The 10,334-nt window shown below is 37.4% G+C and overlaps 1 protein-coding gene across 7 annotated transcripts; it reads left to right on the plus strand.

The window, feature by feature from the left end:
- The first annotated feature begins 264 nt into the window (after positions 1-264).
- LOC107219074 (death-associated inhibitor of apoptosis 1) lies at positions 265-9,860 on the plus strand. Of its 7 annotated transcripts, none has more exons than XM_015657149.2 (4): positions 356-469; positions 926-1,031; positions 6,346-7,259; positions 7,712-9,860. In XM_015657149.2, the coding sequence occupies exons 3-4, from the start codon at positions 6,408-6,410 to the stop codon at positions 8,069-8,071; spliced, it is 1,212 nt and encodes a 403-aa protein (XP_015512635.1). In that variant the 5' UTR covers positions 356-469; positions 926-1,031; positions 6,346-6,407; the 3' UTR covers positions 8,072-9,860. The 7 variants fall into 7 exon arrangements, with proteins under 7 accessions (XP_046601454.1, XP_015512635.1, XP_046601455.1 ...); XM_046745497.1 differs by lacking the exons at positions 356-469; positions 926-1,031 and adding exons at positions 2,492-3,017; positions 3,789-3,901; XM_046745498.1 differs by lacking the exon at positions 926-1,031 and having other exon boundaries at positions 265-469.
- Positions 9,861-10,334: the final 474 nt, after the last annotated feature.

Consider the following 10,334-nt stretch of genomic DNA (forward strand, 5'->3'; position numbering starts at 1 on the left):
CCGCGATTGTTTGAAATTTTCCTACAATATGCCTTAGAGGAAAAAGTACAGGACATTCACAGAAATACGCTGATATTGCAAAAGTCTCGAAACTGAAAGATCAATTTCGTTATATGAATAATTTATTAATCAATCATTTTTTTTTAGCAAAATTGAACTGTTATACCACAATGCTATTACAATTATGCTGCCAATGGTGCTAAGAATACGAAAATAAGCAATTATAAGATTAAGACCATTGTTGATTCGGAATAAAATTTCAAATAATTCTTCGTGAATATGATTCACACACACACCGCAAATACCAGACGTTGTATTGTGTGGTTATCAGGCAGTGTACCACATAAATACGGCGCTCTTGTTGTACTGTCATTCAGTCACTGGGTACACAAGTGTTTAGAATTAATTATATGTTTACAACCTTTTAATTTCCTTTTTTGTGAATTCGACTTTTTTCTGGATCGCATCAGTAAGTACAACGATTCTTCAATCTCAATTAATATACTTTGTATATATTATATGCGCATAGATTGAAAAAAATGGGAAAGAGATGTGATGAAGGAACTTCGCTTTACATTTCGTACAAAAATTACGTCAATGCACTAGAAATATTTTTATTTTACATATTATGAACGTGTTGTACTGTTAAATAAAAAAATAAAAGTTTTTCGTATTCGGCTAGATTTATTTATGTATTTATTTTTTTTTTTGTCAAACTCTCAAATCCAATCTTCAGAACGATTTTATTCTTAATATTTTTTATACTTGAAAGCTCTTGATGTCCAGCCTACTGCAAAAATTTATTAGTGATTCCATTTCAATTTCACTAAAAGTTCAACGGTAGCTAAACTATAAAGCAGGAAAATTGAGGGAAATTGATTAAAAAATTTACTGAGATAATAAGCATTATTATTTATATTTGCAGCGGATCTTTGTTTCTCGTGCTGCTGTTTAGCGGATCGTGGTTTAAAATTGTTCGAATTTCAAATTCTGCCGTAACGACCAACATCAATTCTCCCGCGACTCACGTGGTAAGGTGTCAACTTTTTGATCGATAGCCTAAAATCTATCATAATTGTGTGATAATTAGCTCCGAAAATATGAAATAATGATTAAAAATTGAAGAATCTCGTAGGACCGATGAGAAAATCGACCAAAGTTTAGACATTTAGGTATATCCAAAAAATACATGCTTTCAGTGTGCACGCGGCGTTGATTAAAGGCAGGCGCGTAGTTAGGTGATCCAGAGATTAGCGCCGGGCGATAGGTGCGCTTTATTATTAAAATTGTAAATTGATAACGAGGTGATTACAACAGGATTACATAAAAAGCAGGGCGTACGTGAGAACTTTCATGCTCACAATATTAACGGATATTTTGAGACGCAACCACTGTTCACGTGTTCATATCTCGGTTAAGTATCAGGGTGTGGCGCCTTCCACATCCGTTCCTATCGCTGTCGAGCATACCATATTTTTAATTTAATATATAAAGCTCAGGAAAATATGATTATTAACAAGACAAGATGATCTGTTTTTTCTTCATTTGATAACCGCACTGACGGCCGTTGTGGGGACGGAAATTACGCGATATTCTTACACGGCGTCATTTTTGAATGATGAATACATCGACATACCTCGAAGTATAATTCGAGCGCCAAAAAAGACGGGAGGGGCCCAAGGACAATGAATATAAAGACATCGCTTGAAATGAGCTGATGACGGTCGATTCTAAGAAATTGTGATACGCAATATATTGCCGCTTCGTTCATTTATATTTATTTTCGCAATTTCCGCCTTTAATCGCTTTACTCGCGAAAATATAATAATATCCTTCAATATATTGCATAAAAGACACCTGATGCCCCTTGGATCGTTTCCACGTCATTTATAAATGATTTTTCATCTATTACGATTATATTGCGTCTATTATACAAAGCGAATAATTAATCCTTCTGTAGCTTACATATATCTATCTATGTGTTGCTGACGTAGTTGATATTAAGTGTGATTGTATAATCGTAGAGCCAGGCACGGAGTGCACGGACGCATGTCATTTGTTTTTTCCGATATTTTTTTGAAAACGGTTTATTGCAAGAAACATTAAGGAAGACAAATAAACAGTGGATCAACTGTTTTGAGAAATGTAAAATATAATTTGATTTGTAAAAATATAATGTTCAAAATTCACAAAGAATTGCAGATAGGTAAGTCATCATTTTACTGCGGATTTTTTCCAGTACATAATATTGTAGATAAAAATGCTACCGCAGTGCGATAACGAATATTGGAATTTGTGCAAGATTATACAGCTGATTGTGAGTGAATGACCCCGAAATATATTATATATTTTCTATGCATACAATGACGAACGAATAACGAGGAATTTACCGGATGTACAATATCTGACCACATATCTTCGTAAATAAAGCTGATATTTTCGCTAATCGTATTACTCATTCGCATTCATTTTCATTATCTAAGTCCTACAGCCGCAGACCTGGTTCATCTGTTAATGCGCAAGGTCTTGTACCTACTAATTATCACATGCAAAGTAGTTTAAATAAGACTGTGATTTTTCGAATGAAATGATAATACTAAGAATAGCGTCAAATAAACACGCCTTATATTGGGCTTGTGTGAAATAGTACATGGAAAATACAACCGATCATATTTCAATGTCGTATTATTCGAATGATTCAAAGTAGAACAGTCGATACTCGCAGAAATTGAGCACAGGAGAAAATCGATTTTTAGGGCTATTTGTGCTGGTCCAGAAGGGTCGAACGATCGCATGCTCCGACTTATAACCGATACGAGAACTTTGCGGTCCGTCTTATCGATCCCAGTCGACGTCGGTAAAACAGAACTAAAAGCGATCGAGCACACGGAAATATTTACTCAAAAACCTTCCCGCGTGAATGTTCGTGCTGTGTTACAAGTCCACGATTTCCTCAGTGACTCGTTGAACTGCAGCATAGTGAAACGATCGCGTTCGTTGCTCGTGTTCGCCTCACGGTAAGCTTGCATGGCCTATAATACTATTTTAAAATCGCGGTTATAAAATTATTATATCCGCCGGAAGTTGAGTGATCATAACGCGCCGCCAGCTGGGTGTGTCATACAAATATTCGCTATACTCGGCAAAAAAAAACTTATCGCGTTCCACGATGTTAAAATTACCAGTTTGAACAGCCTTTGTGTTAAATACCAAAAGACTCGGTATATATATAATCTCCAGTCAATTAAACAAACTTCGAGCCGTGACCGATAGATTCGCAGAAACGTCAAGATAATCAAACCAAAAATATTATTTTCTTGAGAACAGTCTACAGCTTATATCGATGACACTTCACACCTTATCGTCGATACGTCGATAATCGCTTTGTCCGCATACAAAATCACCCGTCGAAATATCGAACGAAATCAGAAATTACGTCGAAACGACAGATGGTGTAGTTTCGTTCTCAATCTTTCGCGATAGTGGTTACGCTATCTGCTATCCATTCGTTAGTTAACGATTTTTCGACGCTCGAACATGCACCCGCCATTTCAAAATTCAATGAAGCTCGAGGGCGGGCAGGAAGGGAGGGGGAAAGGAATTCCTCTTTTTTTTTCCTCGAACTGAGACCCTTTCCGTTGGGCTTCCCAGCACCCGTCAATGGGGCCTTTGTACCTACGCTCGACTCCGTTCGTGCGTTTGTACCTCGTGTATGAGAGCGTGTGACTCGACGTCACGTCGCGGTGAATGTAAATAACTTAGCCTGGCTCATATCATTATTGTTATAGACAAGGCAGGCAGCTGTACACGCACACACAAACACAGCTATACCGTTGGTTGCACACATTGTCGAGGCTTCACGAGATTCTGAATAATCGCCCACGTCATCGAAATTCTGCCGGTTGGTGATATGCGTAATGAAATCATGCATTCTGCCATATCGTTTCTTTTCATTCCTTTGCAATCATTTCCTGATTGTTGTTATATCGTTTCATGTACTACCGGTAACTAATGAACGTCAGCGTGCATCAATCGGTCGTCTATATACCCTTGTAAATACATACCTACCGTATGCCTTACATGCATGCAACATTCATCCTCGGCATGATCTCGTCTCACAGAAAGAAATCCCGGGCCGTGGTATGTGGAGATATAACATTTTCTACACACACAACGCTTTCACATCCTGTTGGTAGGGGAATGATACGTCGGGATAGGTTTGTGACTACAGAGCTCAAGAACTCTGTAATCTGCTTCGCAACCGACTGAAATTATCGTCGTTGTAATTTTTCGAAATAATTATCCTGGAAATTGTATCATGCTGTTAAACGTAGAAGTGAAATCGGTTTTCCTCAACTCCGACTCACCAGATATACCACAAAAATTATAAATAAGGAAATAAAATATATAAATGTATATTTTCCATATTTTTTCTCTATTACCAACGTTCTCGTAGATATTTCGAAACAAGAAAAAGTCGAGTCTTTCATAATCACTGAACATTAATCGTATATTTTATTTAACCGAGATGTAAAACACCAGCGTAGTTGGAAGGACAGTGTCAAATTTAATCGGCACCGTGACTGTAAAGGTCACCTTTTTTTCTCCGAACTCATTTTATCCAACATTATTTATATCTAGAGTCGAGGTAATCGCTATATACGGATCAACAAATGCGCGTAAACTTGATTCCGTTCTGCGTGGGATTCCGTAATGAAAAGAAAAGAAAAAAAAAGACAGAGAAAAAAATAAGCCGTATTTGCTGAACATTAGCAAAATACCACAATGCTGGGTTAAAAACCCCATATAAGTATATTCCCAACAACTATTATATCCATACATAGTAGGTATACGTTTGTAGTAGTTCTACGAATTGAGAACGGAATACAGCGGATAACACAGGCGTATAGGTCACATACTATACGGTAAAAATCTATGATAAATCGAGTGATTTTGTCGGAAATTTTATTACTTGTCCGGTTCTTCTGCAAAATATGTAACGTTTTTACTAACAACGGTGAGTAAAACATCTACAGAGTATGCGATAAAAATTGTTGTATAAATAGAGAGAGAGAGAGAGAGGTGAGAGAGAAAAGGTCTTGATATGGTTGATAGGACGCATCCTGACTACCCACGGACGAACTCGAGAGTTTGGCAACGTTGCCGGATCGAAAACTTTCTGTCTTGTTAGGCTTCGCGCGTGTGTGCGCCTATATACGTACAAGCCCGCCGCTACGCGCCGTACGCTCGCCCAGGCGCCTCACGACCGCTGCACAACCTAGAGTACGAGAACGAGACGCCAGGCAAATTCAGGCGGTAGTTTCACACAACCGTACCACTCGATCCCGCTCTCTCTCCGCTTTGTAAGGCCTGCGCGAAGCGCGATCGTCATAGCCGCATACCCGACATGGAAGTACCCGAGTCCTCGCGCGTTCTGCGGTTTTAAAACATTGATAAATTCATTGTAAATTCACCTCGGTCATCGATCATTCTACGTACGTATTTATCGTGCCCGATGACGTCTCTGGAACAATAACAAATTTCAAAATTACCGTAAGTTTATTGTTTCTTTCCCTCGCCGCTAGACAACCTATTTACTTTTTATTTTCTTTTTATTTTTATTGTTATTATCATTATTATATCTTTTCTTACAACACCTTATAATTGCGAGATCGCGGTAAGTGTATTGACAAAGGTAAAAGTTGGCCGTGTCCGCCCATTCAAGCTCTTCCCCCATCCCCACCCCCCCGATCCCCTCCTCAACCCTTCTTTACCACTATTACGATCCCTTCCAGCGCCTCTTTGCGTAAAAATTAGTCGTACATCATTTTTGCCCCGGATGCGGACGTATGTTTTGTACATGCATACATGTTATTGTCGTTTAATTTTTATCCAAGTACCGGAAACTAAAGAAAGGTCACACAAAGTACGTTTTTGATTCCTGGGGTTCGCTTTATTGTAGAAAGAAGCAGCTGCGGCGATTTATTCAAAAGCGATGATACGGACTGTGTCGGCCTGTGCTAATTTAACGACAAAGAAAAACCGTTGATGCAGATTCGGACTTCTAAAACTCAGACTGAAAGCAAGCAAGAGTCTTTTTTGCTCATTTTCAATCCGTTAAAATTTCAATTGAATATTTTTTTTTTTCTCCTACTTAACACCAATTACTGCAAGTCCAAAACGTTGTTAGAACAAACAAAGATGATATACTAGAATCAAAAGAGGAATGACATAAGCACACAATGAGTAATACACAGAGAAAGGTGGGGATTCGAGTAGACAGAGATGCGAATGCACCGCTTGAGCAATAATAATAATATTAGTTTTCTTCTTGTTTGTCTTCAGATTCAGGTAAGCACCACAAAGATTGTCTTCAACACATTCTTTGCACATTTAACTGCCTTCAAATGACTGATTGCTGTCAGTCTCGTTATGGTGGGTACTCGGCGATGAACACGCCCGGGTTCAGAGACTCGCGGCGTTGCTGTCAACCACCCCTGCCGCCGTTACGTTGTGAACCTCCCGATGAAACAGACGATCGTAATGATTTCCGGTTTGAATCTGCGCGTAGAAGAAGCTTCGCAAATTGGCCGGTCAGGTTCATGGATCCGAAGAGATTGGCGGAGGCCGGGTTTTACTATCTCAACGAAGGTGATAAAGTAAGGTGTTTCGAATGTAAAATTGAAATTTGCAAGTGGGTCGAGGGTGACGATCCTCAATTCGAACACCAGAGATGGTCCGAAAGATGCAGATTTGTCAGGAGATTACCGTGCGGTAATGTACCTTACGGCACTGACGGTGCAAACATTTTTTCTGCTCCTCGAACCACAGACGTCTGTGGCCCCTATGGATTCAATGTTGAGTCGGAACTTGGACCCAACCTCAGCTCATCCCCACCGAACCTTCAGCATACCGTAAGCACTGCAACCCTTGGGAGCTGGGGGATCGGTATGCCCAAGGAGCCCAAACATCCACAATATGTCAGCCGCGACGCAAGGCTAAGGACCTTCAACTTTTGGCCAAAATCTATGAGACAGACGAAAGAGGAATTGGCTGATGCAGGATTTTTCTACACTGGCAAAGGAGATCAGACACTCTGCTACTACTGTGGTGGCGGTCTTAAAGATTGGGAGCCAACTGACAATGCATGGGAACAACACGCCCACTGGTTTTCCAAGTGCTTTTATCTATTCATGGTAAAAGGACAAGCCTTCATTGACCAAGTCAAAGGTCTCACCAGGGAACAGCCTTCAGCCGAGGTGAATATTATAACTTGCACCTTCTGCTGTCAAATAAAAAATATTTTTATGCCGAGGGTCATTAAATCAATCACTTTTGGAGAAAAAGCGTGTATCACTATTTGCCATTTCGTGATTTTGTAATTTTCTTTTCACTGTTATAAAACATTTCACTTACATTGCACCACTTTGTAAGATTGTGAAAGCATCGTTGGAGCGGGAAAAACTAATATCCAGGGTGTTTGTAGAAGTTAAAAGTTTGAAATACAAAGTGCCTGTTAAAGTTGGAGTTCAGTAAGAATGTACGTTTCCTTTCACAAAGTGCACAGAAGAGAATATTCATTGTAGTGGGTCTAAATATTTTAGACTTATTTATCTCATGTGAGTTCTTGAATACTTTTTTCAAAAGAAAATGATAGCCGGACGCAAACTTGAAAGCCTATTGTTTATCAAGTAATTCATTCTGCTTCCAGGAAGCGCAGAACTTGACTCTACCAAACTGCATAAAGAAGGTGGAGAGGCCTATAGAAGCTGAGCCTGAAGAACATTGTCCAATTGCTGAGACTGGCGAATCTGGAGAAAGTTGTAGTAAAAGTGGTTCATTAGAGTTGGGACCACATAAAAGCGAGGGTTCTATGCATCACAACCTGGAGAACGATGAAAAGAGAGCGGATGACGGAAGGCTTTGCAAAATTTGCTACACGGAAGAACTGGGAGTTGTATTTTTACCTTGTGGGCACATGGTAGCCTGTGTCAAGTGCGCGCCAAGTTTGACAACTTGTGCAGTATGCCGGAAACCTTTCACAATGACTGTGCGGGCTTACATTTCATAGCTTTTCATCATAAAATAAACTATAAATTCAACAAAATGCCAGAATAATGTCTAGCATTACTATACCTTTCGCCAAGACATGACTCTTGGCATATCAATGAAGTGAAGGCACAGTTCATCAAAGTTCAAAGACATTTTGTGATTTATTTTCTTTAGTTGCCAGCTGTTCTTATTGTCAATCAAGATCCTGAGAGCTGGAAGTTCGGATTGATCAGTCTTGCTTTAAAACATTAGACGCGTCATCTTTTATGTTTCTTTTCTTTTAGTTTTTTTTATTCCGTTCAAAACAATATTTTTTTTTCTCTGTGTCCCGAATTCGTTTTTCTTTTTCTCTGAAAATTTGATGAAGTTTATATATTTTGTATCTGAAGAAAAAGAAGAAAAAATTCGTAATCTTCAGCATATTCGGTACATTGTTTGTGATTGAGATACATTTCGTATCAAATATGTAATTGTGCCTCCGGCGAAAAATTACGACTGCTTGTGAAAACACTAACATGTTAACAAAATCAGTAACAATATCATTCTCGCTATACCTTTATACTAACCGATCCTTGATGTAATGTTCATGGCTTATATTCATACTGCACATAACACTATTTCGGTAATGAGATTTCTGTAGCAATTATATGTGATTCGGAAAACAAAGGCAATTGGACAAAGTAACATGAACAACATTATGTTTATTTTATTTATTTTTTTCAAAAAAATGTGTTTTCACTTTAAATGGGGAAAAATAGCAACTTGACTCTTGACTATGTACATATTCAAAGCACAATGATCTCATGAGAAATTGTGATTGGTAATTACTTACCACCCGGAATATTATTTTGGTTTAGAATTTTTTTTTTTTATTTAACGTAGTGATACAAAAACATAGGAGAGAGAATTAAATTTTCAAAAGCATTCACACTCACCTGTATATTACCAACTGGCATTTGCGGTATCATTCTAGTAAGCACTTAGTGCAAAATAAACAAGATCAAACTGTACACGTTGAACCAACTGTACAGTAAATAAATTATTAACTTTTGATCTACCTTAATAATTAAGCATTTAAGCAATTATTTAATTGATGATTTTTTTATTTATTTTTTTTTTTTTTTTTGCTGCTTCAATAATTTAAGGCTTTTATTCGCGGGAGTTGGATCCATGTTCCAAGGGACACCGAAAAAGGAATATAGTATCACACAAACGGTATTTTAATACACTTTAATATCTAAATAAAACGCCCACTGAAAGCACTTCAAACTAGGTAGTATTAACAAATTATATTTAAAAAATATCACAGTCGCTATGAAACATAGTAACTCGTAAAACTGAAACTGTGAATAATTTTAGCTATTAAGTATAACAAGCAAAGAAAGTTCGTCAATGGCTCGATAACCATACTTAGAATATAAACACTTAGAAGTCCCAAATTTAATAAGGACCTTTTTTAATAGCTTTTTCAACTATCAGTAATTAACGAATTATACAATCTCATAAGTGCACAAGATGGTATGCCGGGTAATAATATTTTGGTTTTAATAGAATAACAAATTGCGCGAATACTTTTTTTTTTCATGAATAAATAAACGCATATAACCTGTCGTAGAAAAACAGTATTATTAATTTCATGTACTATAAATATAAATTTAGGATTATCGAAATCAGAAATTATTCGCGACATATTATATTTAGTGAATTACCTTCAACTGTGTAATTATCAAAAATGTATATCTATACTATATGACTACACTAAGTATAATCTTGTATTCGTATACATTTAAATAAATACCGAAATAGAATTTTCTTGATTTTCATACTTCTTTGATAACAACACCGGTTTTGGTAAATAATAATAATAATAACCACTGACCACAGTCGTGTTTATTAAGCTACCTCAATGCTTATGCTCCACTGATTTTTAGTTGAAAATTATAAAGTTTATATACTATCTGACTGGCACCGAAATGTAAGATTTAATTTCTCAAACAATTTAATATTTTCTCTCCCTATTGATAATTAATACAAGGCAATGTTAGCTTGCGCACTTTGATAAGGAAGGTTGGTATAACTATTATTGCTCGTCCATGTTCTCACGGAGAAAAAAACAGAACTTTAGTGGAAATTCTTGCTAAATTGTTTCTGGGTGCTATTCTAAGGTTTCTAAGCCAGGTAAAAATCCACGAATACATAGAAGATATTGTTGTGCGGTAAATGAAGAATGTTTCAAGTACTCCACAGACCTCTGGCATTCCAATGATCATTTTTTCCTTCAG

This window comes from Neodiprion lecontei, chromosome 7 (assembly GCF_021901455.1).
Source record: "Neodiprion lecontei isolate iyNeoLeco1 chromosome 7, iyNeoLeco1.1, whole genome shotgun sequence".
NCBI lineage: Eukaryota > Metazoa > Arthropoda > Insecta > Hymenoptera > Diprionidae > Neodiprion > Neodiprion lecontei.

What these genes read in the sequence shown, in the direction of transcription:
- LOC107219074 (XM_046745497.1), top strand. Translation starts at nt 2,794, where the DNA reads ATGCTCCGACTTATAACCGATACGAGAACTTTGCGGTCCGTCTTATCG. An exon ending in TTGCTCGTGTTCGCCTCACG is followed by an intron (nt 3,018 to 3,788) that starts GTAAGCTTGCAT and finishes TTATTGTTATAG; the next exon opens with ACAAGGCAGGCAGCTGTACA. An exon ending in ACGTCATCGAAATTCTGCCG is followed by an intron (nt 3,902 to 6,345) that starts GTTGGTGATATG and finishes GTTTGTCTTCAG; the next exon opens with ATTCAGGTAAGCACCACAAA.